At 39.5% G+C, this 25,277-nt stretch overlaps 1 protein-coding gene across 1 annotated transcript; it reads left to right on the forward strand.

Annotated features, from left to right (window-relative positions):
* The first annotated feature begins 15,291 nt into the window (after positions 1 to 15,291).
* Positions 15,292 to 24,775, forward strand: MANSC4 (MANSC domain containing 4). The gene is made up of 3 exons (XM_043965152.1): positions 15,292 to 15,586; positions 18,860 to 18,994; positions 24,138 to 24,775. Exons 1-3 carry the CDS (start codon positions 15,355 to 15,357, stop codon positions 24,773 to 24,775), a joined length of 1,005 nt encoding a protein of 334 aa, XP_043821087.1. The 5' UTR covers positions 15,292 to 15,354.
* Positions 24,776 to 25,277: the final 502 nt, after the last annotated feature.

The raw sequence follows: 25,277 nt of genomic DNA on the forward strand, positions 1-25,277 counted from the left end.
TGGCAGTTAGCATGAACAGGAGAAAAGCCCCAAAAGACCCATGTGGTCTCCCAAAGAGACAGCATGTGGTCTCAAGGAACTGAGAGACAGAAAGACAGAGACAGAGACAGACAGAGAGAGAGAATGAGAACACGCTCACTGTTTCTTAGAGCACAGTAGTATTCCATTGATGTAGGAGGTTAATAGAAAAAAAGGGTTAATAGAAAAGCCTAAGACCCAAGCTCTAATTCAGATATGAGCTCAAGTCAGGATGCTAGGTTCTTTTACCCACAGAAATCAGTACCCATAATGGGAACAGAGGGAGAGAGTCCATAATGACCTTAAATAAATTGACAGGCTATAGAAACTTAGACTAGGAATAAATGAAAAATGAAGGTGTTTTGAAACTAGCCATGGGAATCAGAAAGAGACATGCCCAGAAAAGGCCAAATTTGTCCCCAGATTCACCTTATGACGCGTGAATCCCAAAATCACACCTCCACTGAAAAAGGTACCCGCCTCCGGGGTTGGCTTAGGACCCCAGGAACTCCAAATTAGGATAAGCCCTCCCCTGTACCTCCAAAAGGTGGAGAATATTATAATGTATTATTATTTGTGTGTGTGTTTGTTTTTTTGTTTTTTGTGAGGCAATTGGGGTTAAGTGACTTGCCCAGGGTCACACAGCTAGTAAGTGTCAAGTATCTGAGGCCGGATTTGAACTCAGGTACTCCTGACTCCAGGGCTGGTGCTCTATCCACTGCGCCACCTAGCTGCCCCCTATAATGTATTATAATGAGTAGGACAGGCCCTCCCCTGTACCTCCCCAAGGTGGAGATGATTATGAGACTGATAAATCAATGTATCTATACTATAAATATAACTGTCTTTTCTTTCACTATTCAAGAGATACTGTTCCACCATTCTGGTTCTCTCCCTGTGGTCAATCACAGTATTGCAATAAAACTTGGGAAACTGAGTCACTGAGTCTTGTAATTCTTTTGGGATGACTCATGATCAATTTGACCCCAAATTCCATCCCACATCACCATCACACTCATATACAAGAATTTGGGGCACTCTGTACTCTAAGAAAGAGACAGTCCCTCTTGCTGAGCCCTAACAATGGCTAACAAGAAGCATGGAGCTGGGGTAAAGTGTTAACATCTGACTCTGTCTCCTGTGCATCAAGACTTGTGGATTTCTGCTAAAGATGATAGTAATTATTGTTAATAATAGCATTTATGTAATGCTTTAGGATTTGCAAAGCATTGTACATGTTTTATGTAATTTAATCTTCACAACAACCCCATGGGGTAGGTGCTATTATTAACCCCACTTTACAGTAAGGAAACTGAGGCAGACAGAGGTTTAAGGGTCTAGGGTCACACAGCTAGTAAATGTCTGAGGCTGGATTTGAACTCAGATGTTCCTGATTCTAGGTCTCTGACTCTAGCCACTAGCCATCTAGCTGCCCAATCACCTGACTGGAAGATGATGAGTGACAATCCTCTCCCACCTCCCAACCCATAGGAGTACTTGGGTGACACTCCACCCCATTCTTTGCTTGCTAAAAGCTTAAATAGACTGCTGAATGATGTCTTCTTGATGTGGAAGTAGAATTTTAACAGCAGAAGGCCTAGGTGCAACAATTGATGCAAAAAGTGTTATAATTTTTTTTAAGTGTTACAGATTTGGGCCTTTGGCCTTTATTTGGGTTTTGGGTTTTTTTTGTTTTTTTGCGGGGCAATTGGGGTTAAGTGACTTGCCCAGAATCACACAGCTAGTAAGTGTCAAGTGTCTGAGGCCAGATTTGAACTCAGGTACTCCTGAATCCAGGGCCAGTGCTTTATCCACTGCACCACCTAGCCGCCCCCATAATTTTATTTTGAAGTAAACATTTTCCATGTTTAACACAATTGTTCATGTATAAACTATTGCTGTCTTTGGGAGAGGGGAGGGTAAGGAAGAGGGAAAAAAATTTGGAATTCAAAATCTTATAAAAATGAATGTTGAAAACTATCTTTACATGTAACTGCAGGGAAGAAATAAATATTTTCATCCTATCTCTATTTCCCTTGCCTTATGGATAAAAGAAATGTACTATATCAATTGGAACATCTTGGTCCTTCAAGATGTTCCTAAAAGAAGAGCTTTTTTTTTTTCCCTTTTGGGGCAATGAGGGTTAAGTGACTTGCCCAGGGTCACACAGCTAGTAAGAATCAAATGTCTGAGGCATATTTGAACTCAGGTCTTCCTGAATCCAGGGCTGGTGCTTTATCCACTGTGCCACCTAGCTTCCCCCTAGATCTTTCTTTTTTTTTTTTTTTAGTGAGGCAATTGGGGTTAAGTGACTTGCCCAGGGTCACACAGCTAGTAAGAATCAAATGTCTGAGGCATATTTGAACTCAGGTCTTCCTGAATCCAGGGCTGGTGCTTTATCCACTGCGCCACCTAGCTGCCCCTAGATCTTTCTTAAAGGAGAAAAAAACCTTTCCTTTGGCTGCCAGCCAAAAAGGTCTATGCTCACGTTTTGGTCAGTGGTATAACCAATCAAATGCCAATGATATTCCAGTTGTTTGACATTTTTAAAAAATATGTTTGTGACCATCAGATCAAAGTTTCTTGAGGTAGCAAATGGGAAGAGATGTTTTCCCCTTTAAAGAGACAAGAGATGCTATGTAGTCTGGGAAAAGAGACCCCTCTGGGTCTCCATAGGAGAAAGAAGATGCAAAACAAACATCATGCTTTAGATTAGTAAGAGACTGCCACATATTATCATTATTTCATTGCCTTGAATCAGGCCACATGTGCATGAACACCCTTTTTACAAGCAACAGCTGGAAACTTTTCTTGCTACGTATATCTTCATCAAAAAATCATAGACAAAAATGTTAGTGCTGAACCTTAGAAATCATCTAGCCACAGGATCATAGTTTAGGGCTGGAAAAAGCCGTGTAGGTCAGTTAATCTAACCCCTTCATTTTATAAATGAGGAAATAGAAGTCAGGTGATTTGCCCAAATTCATACAGGTAGCAATTAGCCATGCTGGAATCTAACTTCAGGTTTCTGTCTCTAAATCCACCAATCTTTCCATGGAACTACCCTGACATCTTAAATCCAAATTTCTCATTTTACAGATCAAGAAACAGCTTCAGAGAGGTAAGGTTAAACCCAAGGTCATCTAGGTAGAGTCAGTATTCAATCTTGTCTTTCTGACTCCAAGCCCAGATTACTGAAGCCTTCCAATATGAGTCCGCCCAATCAGTCATCATATCCGTCAGTATGAAGAGAGTTTGGGATGACATGATGTAAAAGAAGCTGATTGTGAATTTGGAAAAAGCATCTTCTCTCCCAAAAAAAGCAACCTTAGGGCAGCTAGGTGGCGCAATGGATAGAGCACCAGCACTGGAGTCAGGAGTACCTGAGTTCAAATCCGGCCTCAGACACATAACACTTACTAGCTATTCTTCAAACAGATTTTAGGGGCAGCTAGGTGGTGCAGTGGATCAAGCACTGACCCTGGATTCAGGAGGATCTGAGTTCAAATTTGACTTTAGATACTTGACACTTACTAACCCTGTGACCCTGGGCAATTCACTTAACCCTCATTGCCCTGCAAAAAAAAAAAAATTAAGATTTTAGGACCTCTGGGTTGAGAAATTCCCCAACAAAACTGAATATCTGGTCCTTGTTCCTCAAAAATGTTTAGCTCATCTCACAAAAGTTTGAGACAGGTTGTATCAGAGTCTGTAGTCCCATAAAACATGTAAATTTATTCCTAGATGTGTGCTGGTGTTGTAGGGGGGAGGTAGAAGTTTCTTTTTTCAGGTAATAATATGCCTCAAAACTCCTTTCCGGCTTGAGCAGCCTACATTCTCATAGGAAATGTCCAAGAATGCAGCTAAGGGGCAGCTAGGTGGCGAAGTGGATAGAGCACCGGCCCTGGAGTCAGGAGTACCTGAGTTCAAATGCGGCCTCAGACACTTAACACTTACTAGCTGTGTGACCCTGGGCAAGTCACTTAACCCCAATTGCCTCACTTTAAAAAAAAAAAAAGAAAAGAAAGAATGCCGCTAAGCTGGAGATGATATAATGCCCTGGATGCCAGGACTTAGCTTTGCCTCTGTGCCTTCTTTTTCCTCCGTTTCTCTACATGGAAGATGTATATTTTACATATGATCATAACTTTGTGTGTGAATTTAAATAATGCAGCCACTTCACAGGATGCATTACTTGCACTAATAAATGACCTTTAGTCCCAAAACTATACAAAATATTCATTCAGAAACCCACAGGCAATAAGAAAGGGGGGTTTCTAGTGCCAGCACAGGTCAACAGGATGGTAGCCTCTCAACATGGCAGGCCCTTAGGATACTAAGGCAGTGAGAGCAGAGGGCTCTCCTGAAAAACCTTCAGGGTGATTGAAAACCTACATGAGGGATAACAAAAGCATCATGGAGTACAAGCAATAAGTTTAGGTAAGGCAAAGCCTAGACTGAGATAGACCAGGTGCTAGTCAGATAAAGTCATTTAGCATTTATAAAGCATCTACTGTGGGGGCAGGTAGGTGGCGCAGTGGATAGAGCACCAGCCCTGGAGTCAGGAGTACCTGAGTTCAAATCCGGCCTCAGACACTTAACACGTACTAGCTGTGTGACCCTGGGCAAGTCACTTAACCCCAGTTGCCTCACTTAAAAAAAAAAAAAAGCATCTACTGTGTACTAGGCATTGTGCTAGGTCCTGGGGGCCTGAGGGCCCTAACACTGTCCTAAAACTCCATAAAGGATCCTGAAGATCCAGCACTATGAACCTAAAAAATCCAAGGTGGGTAGGGTTCAATGACTAACCGCAGGAGGTAGAGTGCAGGGCAGGAAAACAGGCAATCCAAGTGGAGGTGAAGCATAAAGCTCATTTCAGGAGTAAACAAGAAGACAAAGACCACTATAAAGAATTTTAATAGGTCCAGAGATACCCAAAAATCCAACCTTGAAGGAGAGAGTAATTCCATTTTATCCTAGAGGCAATAGTCACTGAAGCTTCTTGAGTAGGGAAATGACATAGTTAGACCTGTAATTAACCTGAGGAACCTCAAGGATTAAAAAAAAGAGAGGCATATGTGTGTATTCATTATCGTAGTATAATACCAGGTTACCCTTTAGGACTACATACTTCAACCTCTCCCAGATAAAAAGTATTAGTTAACAAAGTTTAAATAGGGACATCAGAAAGTAGTAAACTCTCTCTGTTCCTTTAGAATCTCTCATTAATGGAAGCTTTTGTTCCCTGACCATCATAGATACATCCCAGATTGTTGTTTTCTAGCCTATTTTAAAGGGACCAAGAGTCACAGTGAATTAATTTGTGTTAGAAAAGCAGTAACCTAGGATTATCTGAGCAAGATCAACCTGGACAAGGGTGTTTGTCCAACAGTATCCCTGGCACTTCATGCTTTTTGTCATTTGACATGATGATCACATCATTTAGGAATGGAAGGCTCTTAAATGATCGAATTGTTTATAAAACTCTTACAATTGGTTTTCTGTTGAGGTAGGATTGGGAAGTCAAAACACACAGAAGCAGCACTCTTCTCTATCCTCAGCTGGCCTATTTAGCAAAATTAATAGATTAATTCCCTTTGTGACAATTTTACGTAAATATTTCTAGAGAAATCTTCTAAAAAATGGGGGTCTTAACCATTCTTAGTACAAAAACCTTACAAAAGCTGAGGCCCAACCTGGACTTGACCCTCTGGCTAAAATCAAAAGACAAGGGGCAGCTAGGTGGCACAGTGGATAAAGCACTGGCCCTGAATTCAGGAGTACCTGAGTTCAAATCCAGCCTCAGACACTTGACACTTACTAGCTGTGTGACCCTGGGCAAGTCACTTAACCCCCATTGCCCCGCAAAAAAAAAAAAAGACAAGCTCACATTTAAAGGACAAAAGTCTGAAAGAAGCAACAGAGATAACTGTAAGTTATGGCTTCTTTATATTCTGTCTCTATGCATTTGTACTGGCTGCGCCTCCAGTCTGGAATTGTCTTATTCCTCATCTCCATCCTCTGGCTTTTCTGGCTTTCTTTAAGTAACAGATAAAAATCCCACTTTCTGCAAGAAGTCTTTAATACTATAGGAATTTCTTTCCCGAGATTATTTCCAATTTATCCTCAATATAATCTTGTTTATACATAATTGTTTTCATGTTGCTTCTCCATTATATTGTGAAGTCCTTGAGAACAGGGACTAGGGTTGCCTTTCTTTGAATAATAATAACAATGATATTATTATTTATTAAGCACCATGTGCCAGGCACCATGCTAAGTACTTTACAGCTGTTATCTCATTTGTTCTTCACAACTACCCTTCAAGATAGGTACTATTATAATCCCCATTTTACAGTTGAGGAAACTGAGGTAAACAAAGGTTAAAATTATTTGGCTAAGGTCGTACAACTAGTAAGTTTCTGAGGCCAGATTTAAACTCAGTTCCGTCTGACTTCAGGCCCAGCAATCAACTGCACCACCTAGCTTTGTATCCCAGTGTCTGCCACATTGTAAAAGCTCAACAGATGCTTGTTGTTTTGACTTAAACTTTTCTGGAAGGTTGACACTTAAAACCATCAATGTATACACCGATTTTTAGGATTATTGAATACTGGGGGGAGGGGCAATGAGGGTTAAGTGACTTGCCCAGCTAGTAAGTGTCAAGGTCAGATTTGAACTCAGGTCCTCCTGAATCCAGGGCTGGTGCTTTATCTACTGCGCCACCTAGGTGCCCCTTGAAGAGTCATTTTATATTTCACCTTGGCTCTGAACTGTCCTAATAATTCTTTTAAGTTTATGTTTTCTCAGGAAAGGGCTTATGGAGTGGAGGAAGAGATGGAGGAGGAGCAGGGCAGTGAATGAACTTTACACTCATCAGAATAGGCTCAAAGACCTTAACACACACACCCAATTGGGTCGAGTAATCTATTTAATCTGGGCAGTAAATGAGCCTAACACTCAACAGAATTGGCTCTAAAACCTTAATCTCATCAGAATTGGCTCAAGGAGGGAATAACACACACACTCCATTGGGTGGAGTAATCTCTCTAACCCTGCAGGAAAATAGGAGGGGAAGGGGATAAAGAGAGAGGGGCAGGGGGCAGCTAGGTGGCACAGTGGATAAAGCACTGGCCTTGGATTCAGGAAGACCTGAGTTCAAATCTGGCCTCAGACACTTGATACTTACTAGCTGTGTGACCCTGGGCAAGTCACTTCAACCCTCATTGCCCTGCAAAAAACAACAACAACAATAAAACAAGAGAGAGGGGCAAAAGAAGGAAGGACAGAGCGGAGGAGGGGATAAACAGAAGCAAATCCTTTTTGAAGAGGGATAGGGTAAAAGAAGATAGATAATAAGTATAATGGGGAAGGGAATAGGATGGAGGGAAACAGTTAACAGTAATAATGAAAAAGAGAAAAGGGGAAAAAATTGTACAAAAAATATTTATAGCAACAATTTATGGTGGCTAATAATTGGGAATCAAGGGAATGTCCATCAATTGAGGAATGATGGAAGAAGCTGTGGTATATGATTGTAATGGAATAATATTGTGCTATAAGAAATGACAGTCAGGGGGCAGCTAGGTGGCGCAGTGGATAGAGCACTGGCCCTGGAGTCAGGAGTACCTGAGTTCAAATGCAGCCTCAGACACTTAACATTTACTAGCTGTGTGACCCTGGGCAAGTCACTTAACCCCAATTGCCTCACAAAAAAAAAAAAAAAAAGAAATGACAGTCAGGATGATTCCAGAAAAACCTGGAAAGACTCATATGAACTAATGTATAATGAAGTGAGAACTGGGAGGACATTGTGCATAGTGACAACAGTATTGTTTGATGAGCAATTGTGAATGACTTAACTACTCTCAGCAATACAATGATCCAAGACAATCCCAAGGGAAGCATACTATCCACTCCCATAAAAAGAACTGATAAAAAGAGCACTTGTGGATTGTACATATATAACCTATATCAGATTGGTCGCTGTCTTGTGGAGGGGGGAGTAAAGGGAGGGAGGGAGGGAGAAAAATGTGGACCTCTAAATCTTATGAAAATGAATTTTGAAAACTACCCTTAAATGTACCTCAAAAAAATAAAATAAATGTTTGTTGCCCCCCCCCAACAGCTTGTGTTTTCTGGCAAGGCTGGCTACCCTACACCACTATAAATGGACCCAGGAACTCTGGACCTCTTAAATTTAAAAGTTTGTCTCCCAGGCTTCCTTCTTGGAATCAGGAAAGAAAACTGAAGAAGGCAGGGATCTAAGGCCCAGGCTGCTATGTCCTTCTATTTCTACATTTCTTCCAAGAAGTGGACCAGAAGGGGATTGCTTCATTATCTCTAAGCACAAGCCCTTCAGCATCCAGCCCCCAAGTGTTCTGAAAATTGTTTCATGGAATGCTTCCTAGAAACCTTAGGACCCATTCTCAGCCATGATCTGTGAAGCTCCTAGACCATAGAGGGGAAGAAAATTAATTACAACTTAAATGTACAACAGGTATTAACTAATCATGATCCCAAACTAGTGGCTTTAATTTGTGATTCTCCAACAACAGGAAGAACCAATATGATGATATAACTGATAAACTACTAAAAGGCACCCAAGATGAAAAGATGAAACTGGGCAAAACAATGGGGGGAAAAATAAAGCCCCTGTTCAACTTGTAGTACTTATTACCAGAATATTCTGATCACATCTTGGTCATTAGGTCATCATCAGTCTCCTGATTTTGTACCTCCCTCTCCCAGAATTTTTCTACCCATACCTGATTTGTCTGACCCACATGGAGTCTTTGCTGGGGAGAGGATGTCTATTCAAATAACTATAAAACGAAAACTTCCATGACAATATATGAGAGGCACAAATTGTTTTGATAGAGGAAAACATTGCCAACTGGGGAGTGAGAGAATTCCTGAAGCAGAGGACTGTTGCTTGGGGCCTTAAAGGCTAGATAGGAATTCAACAGACAAAGGAGTGGTCAGATAGGGTATTATATGCACAAGGTATGAGCAAACTACGAGGTGTTTTCATGGGAGAGAAACTAGTCCAGCTTGATTGGAAGAGTACATGTATGGGAGCAACATGAAATAAGGCTGAAAATAATCTGGTAGTACCAGGGTACCTTGTATAATAGGCTTGTTTTTTATCCTTTCTCAAAGAGGACCAGTGGCATCATGGCATGATATCTTGACTGATGGGTGAATTGGATTTAAGTGAGTCAGAGTTGTACAAAGTCATCAGACTCACTCTTCCAGAGTCATCTAAGTCCAATAGCAAGACAAAATTCAGAAGACTAGCAATGGTCTAGGATGTAGTGGATGACCTTGGCATTTTCAATGTCTGACCCAAGCTCTAAGTACTCTACAGGGTCTGCTCCAGTTGCCTTCACGGTCATTGGAGCAAATTATTCTCAATCTACCTATTTCACCGGGAAAGTCTTCACGTTCTTGGCTAGACATCCCTCTAACTCACCAATGGGTCTGAAGCCTGTCAGTTACCCTCAACCTTGTTTAGCCCATCTACCTTAGACAGTTTTGTGGGGTGTGGCCCAGCTTTTTGGAGCCCCAGGTAAGAGTTGGGGGAAAGGTAGATCCTAAAGGTGGATAACACCTGAAAAGGGCTAGACAAGCCCTCCCAGCAGAGGTTCTGGTCCTCCCTTAATATCCCATCCATCCTAACCCTAAATATGTTTCCTCAGCTATAAAATGGAGACAAATAATTGCAGCTACCTCCCAGAGCTGTTGTGAGGTTCAAATGAGATCATAGGTATATAAAGGCTAGCTCATTTTACTGCTAATCTTTTTCCCTCTCTTTTTTACTTTTTGCTCTAAAGGACGACTCTCTGGGTCATTTGGAAAGGAAGGTGAAGGGAAATTGCCCAAAGAGGTGAAGAAAGTAGGAACCAGACAGGAATGGAGGATGAATGAACAGGAAAATATGGCAGAACTACATACAAATAACTACTCCTTACTGCTTATGAGATTCTAGCCAAGTGCCTTCCCTTCTCCCATCCTGATCCTGTCCCATCTCCCCAGAATGGAAAGAGTTGATCAGGAGATCCAACTCTGAGGTCCTCTGAAGTTCTAAGTCGCATGATCACTGGACCCCAGAGATAGAAGGGACCTCATGCCTGGCAAGTTGGCACCTGGCTTTGGCTGGGGAGGGGCAGCCCGTTAACCATATCTGGAACAGCTGGTTGTTTTTCCACCCAACCTCACTCTGTCTCTTTGCTGCTGCTCCCCCTGGCTCATGGCTCAGTGCATACCTGAGGCCAAGCAGAGCCTCACTGACCCCTGGGTGTGCCACAAAATATATATCATTCAAAGATTTCAAATCCTCGAAATCACCTCTTATAACCCTGGAAGTGTTCTCTCTCTCTCTCTCCATCAAGAGCATTCCTGATTATGCCCAAAGGGCGATAAAGCTGTGCATACCCTTTGACCCAGCAATACCACTTTTAGGTCTTTTTCCCAAAGAAATCATGGAAAGGGGAAAGGGACCCACATGTACAAAAATATTTACAGTTGCTCTTTACGTGGTAGCAAGGAATTGGAAGTTGAGGGGGTGCCCATCAATTGGGGAATGGCTGGACAAGTTGTGGTGTATGAATACAATGGAATACTATTATGCTGTAAGAAATGATGAGCAGGAGGAGTTCAGAGAAATCTGGAGGGTCTTACGTGAGCTGATGATGAGTGAGATGAGCAGAACCAGAAGAACATTGTACACAGTATCATCAACATTGAGTGTTGATCTACTGTGATGGACTATATTCTTCTCACCAATGCAATAGTATAGAAGAGTTCCAGGGAATTCATGATAGAAGAGGATCTCCAAATCCAAGAAAAAAAAAAAAAAAGAACTGTGGAGTATAGATGCTGAATGAACCATACTATTTCTTTTGTTTTTGGTGCTGTTGGTTTTTTTTTTCTATTTTGAGGTTTTTCATCATTGCTCTGATTTTTTCTCTTATAACAGGACTAATGCAGAAATAGGATTAATGTTATTATGTATATATATGTGTGTGTATATGTATATTTATATGTATATGTATATAGATATATAGATATAACCTATATCAGATTACCTGCTGTCTAGGGGAGGGGGGAGGGAGGGGAGGGAGGGAGAAAAATCTGAAATTGTAAAGCTTGTATAAACAAAAGTTGAGAACTATCTTTACATGTAATGAAAAAAATAAAATACCTTATATGTTAAAAAAAAAAAAAAGAGCATTCCTGGCTCTATCTTAGACACCTCAAACTGAGTATCCAGTAGACCTCTCAAACTCAACATGTCCAAAATTTAACTTATTATTTTCCCCTCAATCCTCCCCCACCTCCTACTTTCCATATTACTGTGGAGGTCAACACTATCCTTCCAGACTTAGGGGACTCCTGGACTCTTCACTCTCTCTCTCAACCTCCCCTCCTCCTGATCCATTATGGTACCAATGCCTGTTGATTTCATCTCTGCAACATCTCTGGTCAATTTTAGGGATAGAGGAGTACTGTGACCAGACCAATGCATAAAGAAGACTAGTTGGATAGGGGAGATATTGAAGGCAAAAAAGTTTATTAGGATGTGATTGAAAGTATATAGTTATGACTTATTGGGTGCAATATGGTACAGTGGTTAGAGCCCTGGGCCTGGAATCAGGAAGACCTTAGTTCAAATCTAGCCTCAGACACTGTATGACCCTGGGCAAGTCACTTAACCTCTACCTGCCTCAGTTTCCTCAACTGTGAAATAGCACCTACCTCACAAGGGATGTTGTGATGATCAAATGAGATAATATTTGTAAAGCACTTAGTTCAATATCTGGCACATTGTAGGCACTAAATAAATGCTTATTTACCTCCTTCTTACCTTCCTTCTATCCATCTATCCCTTTTTCCTTCCTTCCTTTTCTTCCTTCCTCCCTCCCTCCCTTCTTTCCTTCCTTCCTTCCTTCTCTCCTTCCTTCCCTCCTTCCTAGGACCTGTATTAGTGTGGTGGCAGAAAGCATAAAGAGAATCATATAAGAGATATCCCAAAGGTAGAATTGAGAGGACTTTAACACTGGATATGAGGAATGAGGGAAAAGGAAGAGTCAAAGAGAACAGGAAGATTTTGACCACAGGGGTCTAGTGAATGGTGGTGGCAAAAGTAGTGAAAGCAGCAGGAGGAAAGGTTTGGGGAAAAGATAAGCTCTTGGGTCTCTGAACCTTGAATAGGACAATCACCCGAAATGTCTAAATTAGAATGGTACAAAGGCCGAGGAGAAAATGGAATTTTTGAAAACTGTGTTAGAGAGAGTGTCTCTTCATAGTCCACATTTCAAGTGTTTTGCCAAAAATTATAGTTCTATATTTTGTCCTTTGAAAAGGAATTTTTATGACAACTTTATTTCTGAGTTTGTTTTTAAACACAGAAATTACATAGTTTCATACTATTAAAGCATATCATATGGGACTGTTAAAGTCAATTACATGTAACACTCAGTCTTAAAATTTTCCCTTTTGGCTTAAGTTTATAGACTTCACCCAGGCAAAACTTCCATTGACTTCAGTCATCTGAATGTTTCATTTCATTTATACCAGCCTCTGCAACTCAAACTACGTGCACTGCAAAATTTAGTTTCCTTGGTTAACATTTCTCACAGAAGTCCAGTCTGTTGGATACTATTTTGGATTTTATATTTAACTATGGAGACCTTGGGTTTTTAGCCCAAATCTCCCACTCAGGTTCTAAGTGACCTTGGACAGAGTCTTCAGCTGCAAAATGAAGCTAATTGCAAGCTGCACTTTTCCCAGAGGTAAATCGTGATGATTAATGAGGCAATAGTCTTCTGAGCTTTGAATTCCTCCCAAGAAGACTCTGTATAAATATCAGGAATGTTATTACAGCAAAATAACAAACAGCAATTTGCAGTCTGAATATATTTGTCAGGATTCATGAAGTATGGTGAGGAAGCTTTCCAGATTTGCAGTCAGAGAACACAGCTCAGATTCTGACTCGGCCACTTAAATACTGTACCTGTATGACCTTCTTCACCTCTCTAGGCCTGAGTTCTTCATCCGCAAAATGAAAGGGTGAGACTAAATTCCTTCTCAGGCCTCTTCTGACTCTGTTCGTGACCTTGAGATCCAATAGCTGCATACAATTGTTTGTGCTGAGTCGCATTTGTGTCCCAGTTTCTTCATTTTGTCACATATCATTACTAAGTATTGCTGCTTTGTTTGATAATTTGTCATGAGACTGGATGTGCCCATTATACCTGTACATAACTGAAATCTTTATTCTTAATGCCCACACCCCAGTCCAGTTGCATTCCTTCCTTTTCAAAGTAGCTGGTCGTAAGGGATGAGATATGACCATGGCTGATAGTATTTACTATATTTTTAATCATGACTCTGGTCTTTGAAACTTCCAGAGTCCATCAAAAATAGCTTTCTATTCTTTTTTTATACCTGTTACACCTCTAAGGGGTTAATAACCCAGAGCCCTCTCTCTACTCTAGGAAGGTTTTGGATTGTTCCATTGTCCTTTCAGGGAAGCTGAGAACTTTGAAGAATGATTTCTTAAATTAATAGAAACTGTGTATCTTTTTTTATAAAGAGAGAAACTACTTTTAGTATAAGTATTTTTAGTCTTGGAAAAAATTATGTTAGCTATAAGAGTAAAGAGAAAACTGAAAGTCTGTTCTGGTAGAGAACAATGAACAATGGAGAGTCAATTTCGAATGTCAGCCTTTTCCCTTCCCTTTAGAAAATGCCATTTCCCTCTTCCCTTCTAACCGGTAGAAGAGTCTGACTTCTTCAGGTAAGGCAGGTTTGTTTAAAGTGTACGTTGGAATAAAAGGTCTATCTTACTGTTTTGATCTGGCTGTGCAAGTCCTATAAAGTTAGGCGATAGTGCATGATACAATACACATTTGCAGGAAAGTACAGTGTTTTGGGTTTTTTTCGGTTGTAATGATAAGAATCCGAGGAAACTTAAAAATAGGCATCTTTGTTGCTCATCTTTGCATTCAGAATCTACATGCTACACAATGTTAACTTGTCTATTGTTAGTAAACCGCAGGAAGAAGATGCTGTGAGGAATGATTTCTAAAAACTGATTGTTGGGTTCTGAATAAATGAATCACTAGACAGGAAGTTAAGAGAGAATACTACATCTGTACTCATAAAAATAAAGGCTGGGTGGCACTAATGAGATAATGCATGTGAAGTCTGTAAATCTTAAAGCACTAACGAAATGATCTATTACTCCAATTATAATCATTACTAGACATACTGGAAACTAACAAAGCAATTCTTTTAGTATTTTAGAGATCATCAGCTTTGGGGACCATGGGATAGGATGTAACTGAAGCCATAGTTAATAGGTAAGCATTTAAATAATAATTTAACTCCCCTGGCACCTGTGGCCTCCCATTCTTCAGTTAAGAATATACGGTGTTCCAACCAAAGTATAAGTGTTCACTAAAGAAAGGCATACTGTTCTCTTGTCTCCATCATCCAGCAGACACAGAAATCAGACTGACCACTGAGTGGGCATTAAGGAATCTGCCCTTCCCTTCAGTTTTTAAGGCAAATAACAACTCCTCTTTGTAGAACTGTGGATATCTCAGCAGGTTTGTTACATGAGGCTGGAGCACCATTTGCTTTTTGGTTTGTCATCTTGGCAAGAGCGAAGTTCACAACAAACTTTTTCATTCTTGGTTTGCATTTGTTGAACTAATTAAGATAGCAATGCTTTTTTTGGAGCAGAAAATAAATCCAAGTGCTGTAAGGGCAAACACTCATAAGGGAAGAGAAAGCAACAAATTCAAGGAAAGAAAACAGGCTGATAAGTCTGCCAAAAAGAAAAAAAAAAACACTAAAGACAAATAACAGTTCATCTGTTTTGTCTGAAGTGAAATCTCAGCAGGTCCGTTCTGTTATCTGAAGCTCAAGTCAAATGAAATATTGTGTTCAGAGAGAAGCTTTCCTATGTTCCCCATTTGTCCTTATATCTCCATAGTAAAGGTTTTGTGTGGCTGTTCAGTTTCAGGGACAGAGGGAGCACACAGGAGAAGCTCTATTTCTCTGTGACTGAGTCAAAAACAAGGCATCGAGAGAGCACTAAAGTGAAAACTATCCAGAAAGAGACAGCAGGAAAGCCACCATTTTCTTGGGAGAGAAAGAAAGAAAACCAAATACAAATCCCCAAACCGACTTAGCTTTCTGGCAGCTACACATCAAGAAAAGTCTGGTGGTCACACCACGCAAGAAATTCCTTCTTAAACAAAGACTTGTCACATCTTCCTATGCTGGAAAAAAGACTTGTCTTGAACTTTTCATATTGAGGAAATGCGTGGGTTGGTGGAGGCAGCAGCAGAGTTGCTGTTGGTCCTGAGTGTGCTGCGGCGATCAGATGCCCTCTGTTCACCCACTGTTTTTTACAAGAATTGCTGGATCCGACGCTTTCCAGGTTTCCTAATTGACCTGGAGGAATCTCAGAAGTTCGGAGCCCGGTTCCTAAAGTATTACTCAGAAAGCACAGGCCAGAAGTGTGGAAGGAACTGTTGTCTTATGAAGGATGGTAAGTGTTGTTAGTATATGTGAGCAGTGAAAATACATAGTTCCTCATAAACATAGTTTCTATATAGCTTATGAGGATTCTTAAAATTCTGGATTTTTTGGTTTTGGTTTTGGTTTTTTTGCGGGGCAATGGGGGTTAAGTGACTTGCCCAGGGTCACACAGCTAGTGTCAAGGGTCTGAGGTCAGATTTGAACTCAGGTCCTCCTGAATCCAGGGCCGGTGCACTATCCATTGCGCCACCTAGCTGCCCCCTCAAAGTCATTCTTTAAACAATATTGCTGTTACTGTATACAATGTTCTCTTGGTTCTGCTCACTTTGCTCTTCATCATTTCCTGTAAGTCTTTGCATGCCTTTCTAAGACCAATGCACTCATCATTTCTTATTTCAGGGTTTCTTAAATTTTTTCCACTTGCAACCCCTTTTTTTCCGTGACCCTCACATTCAGTTATGTGACCCCATATAGGGTCATGACCCACAGTTTAAGAAGTTTTGCCCTATAGCACAGTAGTATTCCATCACAATCATGCACAACTTGTTCAACCATTCCCCAAGTGATAGGGATCCCTGCAATTTCTAGTTCTTTGCTACCACAAAGAGAGCTGCTATAAACATCCCATTAACATTCAGTTATAATTACTATTTGTGAACTTTGCTCCATCTTATTTTATTCACTATTTTCTTTCTCAGCCTCCCACTCCCCACTTCCCCCAACCCTCCAAGATTCCCCCCTCCCCCATAATTCCACCCCCTACTGAAGATTTGTTAAGAATAAGGGTGTTATGGTGAATGGTCAGATTCAGCCTTCTCACCGCTGTCTATTATAATTATTACCCTAACCGCTGAGCAATGACCTTTCTTTTCTTTAAGCTCCCTCTTTTTCCAAATATAGTTTTTTAAAAAAACTCTTCTGTAATCATTTTCAATTATCTATCCTTGCTTCCATCTTCAACAAATGTCTTTTTTTTTTTTTTTAGTGAGGCAATTGGGGTTAAGTGACTTGCCCAAGGTCACACAGCTAGTAAGTGTTAAGTGTCTGAGGCCGGATTTGAACTCAGGTACTCCTGATTCCAGGGCTGGTGCTCTATCCACTGCGCCACCTAGCTGCCCCCAACAAATGTCTTTTTAAAATGTAAGTTGAACCGTAATTCCCTGTACATCTATATTTTTTCGTGAATTTTCCTCATCTTTTCTTCCTCCCCTGATTTCTCCTTCAGGATTTCATTCTAATGGCCTAATAAGGCCATTAGATTCTCTCTTTTATTTGAATGCTCTGAAACCTGCACTTCCCAAATCTGGAGTACATGTCATACTGTGTGCAGCTTTTCTCCTTTTCTCTATCATGCTCCACCACTAACCCCTACCACCACCCTGAGCAATAAGTTCTTCATTGGTTAGATTCAGATCTAGAATGACAGCTCTCCATTTCCTCTCCTCACCTTTTGAAAGTTGAAATTGTCATTAGTTCAGGTAATAAATTTAACAGGGTTTGTTTTTTGTTTATTTTGCTTTTGATAAAGAGATCTCTAGCAGATATTTGGATAGTTGGAGTCCTCCATCATTACAATGTCATGTTTCTGTAAGAGATTTGTTATCTGTTTCCTCAGCCCATCTAGTTTCTCCTTCTGTCCAGGTAGTGTGTAGTATACTCTAACAAGAATAAATCTTCTCTCTCTCTCTCTCTCTCTCTCTCTCTCTCTCTCTCTCTCTCTCTCTTTCTTCAGGTTCCTAGATATAGAGATGAAGATAGATATGTATGAATGTATATTCATCACATCCATGACATATATATGTATATATGTGTGTGTATGTGTATACATACACACGTACAGTGCTATTCCATTCCTTTTATCTGTTTTGCTCCTTTTGGAAAAAGTGTGCTCCTGAAGTGTGCTCTAGTCATGACTTCCATGTTCTATGAGATCAGACTTGCCTCCTGTGTTAAGACCTCTGGCTCACCCTGTTTATTATCCATACTTTGTGCATGGGTGATTAAATGCCACAGGAAGAAAATTGTATTACATTGAAAGGATGACAGTTTTTTCCCTCACAAGTGAAGTAGGTTGGAGCTTTAGGGATGACTCATTTAATGAATTTAGCCTGAAGAAGAAATTTTGGGGGGGGATATTATGGGCTGTCAAATGGAAGGCAGAACTAGGCACACTGGGTAGAAGTTGCAACGAGGTAAATTTAGGAATGATCAAATGAAAAACTTTCTCACATTTAATGCTACCCAAAGGTGAAATAGACTGATTCCAAAGGAATTAGGGTGCTTCCCAATGAAAGTCTTGAAACAAAATCTAGATGACCCCTTGTCAGGCATGTTGTATGGGGGATTTTTTGTCAAGTATGGGTTGAACTAGATGTCCAGTAAGAGCCCTTCTAACCATGAGGGTCTATGGCATTTTAAAAGAATACTTGTCCAAAGAAGGTAGACTCCCCACTGACTGAAATGAATTTTCTTGCATATCTATGCTTTGACATAATAGATTGAGTGATGGGCCTGGAGGCCCATGTGCAAATCCTCCCATTGACACTATCTGTGTGACTGTGAATGTGTCCCTTAATTTCTCTGAGCCCCAGTTTCTCCATATATAGAATAGGAAAATAACACCCTTCTACATCTATCACAATATTGTTATAAAGCTCAAATAAAATAATGTATGTAAATACTTTGCAAAATGGAACGTGTGTGTAAAAAGTGACAAATAGAAAGAATTCAGCTAAACGTGGAAAGATGTGTATTAACTGATGAAGAATTTTTTAAAAAGCAGAACCAAATGAAATAATATTTGTAAAGTGCTAAGCATTGTGACTGGCAAATAGTAGAGACTTACTCTATTTTGCTTCCTTCCTTTGGAAGGAAGAAAACAAGTCCTAAGACTTGTTCACCCAATGGGGAATGTTTTCTCTCTGAGCTTACTTAGAGAATTTCTCTAAAAGTTCCCTTAAAGTGATCTCAGGTAACAGGTGGTCAGATTTTGGATGTAGTAAGGACACTGAAAAAAAGTATATAGTCCAACCTACTCATTTTCCAGATAAGACATCTGAGCCTGAGAAGGTGAAGCAGCTAGCCATCTCGCAGGTCCATAGAAAGAATGGCTATGACAAAAATCAAATTCATTGTGTCATCAGAACTGAGATCTGTTTATGAGCTTATCCTCTGCAAATAGGCTTATCCTTTGTTCTTTGAAGCAGCATAAACAGGATTGAAGTCAAAGTTTTGTTGGCAATAAAAGAAAGTTTCAAATATTCAGTCTTTTTTTTTTTTATAGCTCCCTGCAATCTGGCTATTTTCTTCCATGATCCCATCCATGACAACGTCAACTGCCTTCATGTTTACTGTCCGACCCTGGAGAGCTGCATCTTACAGCCTAAGCGTAGTGCCATCCTGTACAACATCACAGCAGGTAAAGATTTGTAGGTATTTCTAGACTTTCAAAAACCCATTAGTGAGACCATAGTAGTAACTCACTGTGGCTGGTAGCAGGCTGTCCCTAAAACAGTTTTCAAGAAATTACTTTCCATAAAACAAGCATTGGCTATGAGGTGTCCAGGAAGGAAAATTAATGAATGAAAATTGCATTTAATCAAACACCTAAGTTCCCTTTAATCTGTCAAATATAATGATTAAGTGGGGCAGCTGGGTGGTGGAGTGGATGAAACACCAGCCCTGGATTCAGGAGTTCAAATCTGACCTCAGACACTTGACACTTACTAGCTATGTGACATTGGGCAAGTCACTTAATACTCATTGCCCTGCAAAAAACAAAAACAAAATTTAAAAAACCAAACTTCATGCCAGGTTAAAAGACCAAATCTTAAATCACTGAAGTATAACCTTGCATTCAGATAGCATCCTTGCTCCAAAGAGTGCAAAACACTTTAACATAATATCCTCGTCTATTTATGCTAAATGAATGAAACAAAATCCAAAGCTGACATTTTTATTACAGTAGATAAAGATTTTATTAACACCTTAATTTAGAAATCAGTTAATTTAGGTGGAGTGAAGTAAACCAGTTAGACCATCATTTAATTAAATTATTAAATGCAGTTTTAGTAATTAAAGTTTAAAAAACTGAACAGACATTCTGAGGAATGTAGAACACCCAAACCATAATTCTGGGAATGTAGGATGTTTGGGAATAGGGAATTCCATACCAGCTTTTCCCAAAATGTGCTTTGCCCCTCTGTTTGATGTAATGAAAACTCCATGGGAATATCTCAGTGCTAGGTTTCATGGTGGCTAAACCACCATGCTTCCTAAAGAAGCACTTATTGGGTAACCAGCCAAAGTGCATGCAGGCAACTAGATATGGCTGCAAAGATCTTTGTGGCACTCCACTGGAAACCTCCCATCAAACTAACACTGAACCATCCTCAACCAATCTGAGTCCATGCATTCAACCATTCTGGGTCTTTCTAATTATATTATCATCCAACCTGTATATACATAAAGGGGAGCCCAGAAAACTTTGGAGCAAAATAGAGAACATTTGCCTGCGTTCATTGAAAAAAAGTCTGCATATAAATATTTCAATATATCATTTCAATATTTATAGGAAGGAATGTAATAGAATCATCAATTTAGAAGTGGAAGGTATCTTATAGAACAAGTAATTCAACCCTTTCATTTTATAGATGAAGAAACTCAGGCCCAGAGAAAGTAAAATAACTTTCATTCTGTCCTTCATTTCCTCATGCAAGATCACACAGTTGGTAGGTGGCAAGAGCAGGTTTTGAACTCAGGTCCTTTAACTCTAAATCTGGCCTTATTTTCACTTCATTGTGCTTCTATTCAATAGGCCTCACGCCATTTTATTTTACATATAAGAGAAATATCCAATATAGGTAACATATTTTGTATTCATGAATCATTTTTCGATTAAAGAACGGAAACCTAGTCTTTCTTGTACTCACAGACCTTTTCATCTACTTACTTAGATTTATTTCTGAACTCCTTTGGAGCATGCACCCCAAAAAGGCTATTAGAAAAGGGATCCACAGCCAGGTATGAAATGTCCATCAGTCGTAGGTCAAGAATGGCATAGAGATCATTTTCTTATTTGGGCTCTTTAAAAGTACTCTTCCTCATCTGTTAAATTGAGATGATTTCCCAGGTCCTTTCTCACTCTTCATCCCAGGATACCACTCTATTTTTTTTTTTTTTTTGCAAGGCAATGGGGGTTGTGACTTGCCCAGGGTCACATAGCTAGTAAGTGTCAAGTGACTGAGGCTGGGTTTGAACTCAGGTCCTCCTGAGTCCAAGGCTAGTGCCTTATTCAGTGCGCCACCTAGCTGCCCCTGATACCACTCTATTTTAAGAATGAAAATCATTTCATCTGTAAAAAGGAAGGTGTTGGACTGAAGGACCTATAAGCTATACATTTCTAGTCTAGATGACTAAGAGAATGATGGTGATGGTGGCTGATCTAAAAAGTGGCTGACCTAAAAAGGAAACTTTGTAGAGGAAATTGTCTCGGGTGTGGTGGGAGTTAGGAACAATATAGAGGAAGAGTCAGATTTGGGATGTGTTCAGTATGTGGCAGTGCAGTGGATAGGGAGGTTGGTTTAGGTTCAGGAAGACCTGAGTTCAAATCCTATCTCAGTTGCTTACTATCTGTATAATCCTGGGCAAGGATTCTTCTCTTATCCAGGCAAAGCATCCCAGTTCTCTCCTCTAGTGTGGCATGGTCTCTCCTGGTCACTCTGGTTGCCTTCCTCTAGGTATGCCCTGGTTTGTGGATGTCACAACTGAACACATTACTCCAGATGGAGTCTGACCGGGACAGATATGTCAGAGTGGTCATCTTCCTCATTTTAAGTATTCTAGCTCTCTGAATGTAACCTTTTGGGGGTGGGGCGCTATTATGTAAAACCAATTACTCATGTTAAATTTTTTAGTTCACTAAGGTAACTTTACTTTACTAGGGTGGAAAACATTGGGTTTGGAATCAGAGGGTCTGAGTTTGAATCCTGCCTCCTATTTGATCCTGTACAAATCACTCCAAGCCTATTTACTTATCAATTAATGGGGTTCATTATGTCTGTACTGCTGACTTCAATGGATTATTATAAGGAAAACACTTATGAACCCCTGCTGGTATTTAGTAATTACCATTTTCTTCTCTAAATGCTCAGACCCTTGAAGTGCTCTAGAAATGAGAGGTATATTACTAAATCCACCTGGATTCTTATCACTTGAACTATCTAACTAAGGCCTCTCCAATAGGTGCTTGTGCAATTGATCTTTTTTTCCCTCCTGTTTACATTTTATTTTATTATATAGTTGGCCTAATATTCTAAGTTGTTAAAAATCATTTTAGTTCCTTACTCTGTTCTCTAAGATGCAAGATGAACCCCTTTCCATTTTGCCAATCTTCAGATTTCATAAGTATGCTATCTGTGCCGTTTTCAAAGTTATTGATAAAAATGTTGAACGGTTTAGGAATGAAGACAGACTAATGGGGCATTCCCTTCCATTAACTCAAAAAGAAGGAAAAGAAAGCATATCATAAGAGACTTTTCTCAAATGCTACAATTCCAGTAAACTGCTGTATTAAAATACACTTCCAAGTCATTCCCTAATTGACAAATGGTCAAAGGATATGAACACGTAGTTTTCAGATGAGGAAATCAAAGCAATATGAAAAAATTCTCTAAATCACTATTGATTAGAGAATTGCAAATCAAAACAACTCTGAGGTACCAACTCATACCTATCAGATCAGCTAATATGACAAAAAAAGGAAAATGATAAGTGTTGGAGGGGATATGAGAAAACTGGAACACTAATACACTGTTGGTGGAGTTGTGAAATGATCAAACCATCTGGAGAGCAATTTGCAACTATGCCCAAAAGGCTATAAAACTGTGCCTACCTTTTGATCCAGCAATACCACTGCTAGGTCTGCATTTCCAAAGAGATTAAAAATAAAAGTGGGGAAAGGACCTATGTGTACAAAAATATTTATAGTAGCTCTTTTTGTGAAGGCCAAGAATTTGAAATCAGTGGGATGCCCATAAATTGAGGAGTGGCTGAATGAGTTATTTTATTGCGATGGAATATTATTCTTATATAAATGATTTCAGAAAAACCTGGAAAGACTTACATGAACTAATGCAAAGTGAAGTGAGTAGAACCAGGAGAACGTTGTATAAGGTAACAGCAATTTGTAGTATGAAAAAATCTGAGTGACTTAGCTATTCTCTGTAATACAATGATCCAAGACAATTCCAAAAGACTCATGATAAAGCATGCTGTGTACTTCATGAGAAAAAGTTGATATTGTCTGAATACAGACTAAAACATACTATTACTATTTCTCTCTCACTTTCTCTTCCTTCTTTCCTTCCTTTCTTATACAAAATGACTAATAAGAAAATGTTTTACATAATTGCACATGTATAACATATTGGATTGCTTACTTGTCTTAGGGGTGGGGGAGGGAAGGGAGGGAGGGAAGGATAGAATTTGGAACTCAAAACTAAAAAAATGCTCTAAAAGTTTTAGCATGTAATAGGGAGAAGTAAAATATTATTATTTTTATAAAATATTATTTTTTAAAATGTTTTTCCTGACTATAGCATTCCTCTAGTCTACCAGTAACCCTGTTATAAAATGAAATCAGGTTAATCTGACATGATCTTTTTTTCAATGAACCCATGCTAGGACTCAGTAATTGGTTTTCTTTCTCAAATGCTCAAAAACCATTCCTATTATTAATAATGAACTCCCAGATTTTTCCAGGAATCAAAGTCAAACTCATCAACTTATATTTTGTAGGATCTATCCTCTCCCCCTCTTGAAAATTAGAGTATTTGTGTATTTCCAATCCTATGTCACCTCTCCATGATTTTTTCTTAAAAGATCACCAGTAGTAGCTCGGCAATTATATTCATCAGGTCTTTCAGCACTCTGGGATGTAGTTCACCCATGTCTGGCAACTTGAACCCATTAGAAGCATTTTTTGTTTGTTTTTTAGTGAGGCAATTGGGGTTAAGTGACTTGCCCAAGGTCACACAGCTAGTTAGTGTTAAGTGTCTGAGGCCGGATTTGAACTCAGGTACTCCTGACTCCAGGGTCGGTGCTCTATCCATTGCGCCACCTAGCTGCCCCTCATTAGAAGCATTTTGATAATCTGTTGAGTACAATATTGATGGACACAATCATTGTTACATTTGGTGGGGGAGGGAGGGGCAATGAGGGTTAAGTGACTTGCCCAGGGTCACACATCTAGTAAGTGTCAAGAGTCTGAGGCTGCATTTGAACTCAGGTACTCCTGAATCCAGGGCACCACCTAGCTGCCCTCATTATTACATTTTACCAGATTTTCCAGTAATGTGGAAATCATTCCATAAGTTACAACAGAGTTAAATTTCATCAATGTGTTTCTAGCCTTTTAGAATTTAAGTTGCAACTTGCAAATAGCTTTATACACAGTGATAAATTTACATAGTGGTAAATTCTAAGAAACTTTCTCAAATTTAACACTTTAATTCTTCCTTTGAGTCAGAAAGATAATCAATGACATCTTATTTGCCTTGCAGGTATTGATCCAGATTTGCTTGTTTTTCAAAAATCTTCTACCAAAGGCTCAAACACACGTTCTTCGTTTAACAGACAGAACAAGCTAAACAATGTAAATACTGCTAATTTAGAGAAACACCAAACTATCATGGTAAGCCCCATGTTACTGTCAGTAGAGGCTCCAACTTCAATCACATATCAAGATCTGGTTGTAAATACCAGCAATATCAGTTTTCCCAGGGCTGTAACCACAAATTCTTGGACAACATCCATTCCACTGAATGATTTAGTTACCACACAGATAAACATGGCTTCACCCAGTCCTGATCTCCTCAATAGTCCAGGTAACAAGTCAATTTCTCCTGCATTTAAGGCTAAAGAAACAAAAGTACTTTCACATATGCCTATTCCAGAGCATCTCAACAGTAGCAAACAACTATTGAATGAAACCAAATGGTACAGCAGCAGAAACTACACTTCTGAAAATGAAGAACAGAGGCCTGTTGGGGAATCTGTGGCTTCAAACACGTGGCTGGTTCCTGTAATACTCAGCACATCCATCCTCCTCCTTTGCTCTTGTCTGGTCTTCTTTGCATCAGGATGCTGCCAGAAAAGACAAGGCCATTATAAGCCAACACATAGGGAAACACACCACTGAAAAGGGAAGGTTGTGACAACAATTAAGGGTGCAGCGATGATGAAAAACTTTTAATGTTTACTTCAATGTCCATATTGGTAAAATATATTGTTGGGATGGTAGAAATAAAGTTGGATTTGAAGTCAGTAAACCTGAGTTTGAATCCTGCTTCAAACATTTGCTAGGTGTGTGACCATGGGCAAATAATTTAGTCTTTCTCAGCCTCAGTTTCCTTATCTGTAAAATGAGGTGATTAGACTCAATGAACTCTAAGTCCCTTCCAGCTCTAAATCTCTGATCCAATTATCCTACTTATTAATTTATCAATCTTCACACAAATTATTTTTTCTTACCACATATGTGATTTCCTTAAAAGGAACACCCAATGCAGAGAGATAAGTTGTAGAGATACTTTTTTAAGTTATACTCTAAAGTAATATTCTTTTGGTAAGACAAAAAAAAATCAATGCTTTAAATAGTCTTTCTATAAAAATTAAAATAATTAAAAATCCATGTTTTAGGG

Source organism: Dromiciops gliroides, chromosome 5 (assembly GCF_019393635.1).
Source record: "Dromiciops gliroides isolate mDroGli1 chromosome 5, mDroGli1.pri, whole genome shotgun sequence".
Taxonomy (NCBI): domain Eukaryota; kingdom Metazoa; phylum Chordata; class Mammalia; order Microbiotheria; family Microbiotheriidae; genus Dromiciops; species Dromiciops gliroides.

Bases quoted from the DNA above. Each gene is read 5' to 3' on its own strand.
- MANSC4 (XM_043965152.1), top strand. From the start codon at position 15,355: ATGCGTGGGTTGGTGGAGGCAGCAGCAGAGTTGCTGTTGGTCCTGAGT. The intron at 15,587-18,859 runs GTAAGTGTTGTT...TTTTTTTTATAG, and splicing joins CTGTTGTCTTATGAAGGATG to CTCCCTGCAATCTGGCTATT. The intron at 18,995-24,137 runs GTAAAGATTTGT...TTTGCCTTGCAG, and splicing joins CCTGTACAACATCACAGCAG to GTATTGATCCAGATTTGCTT.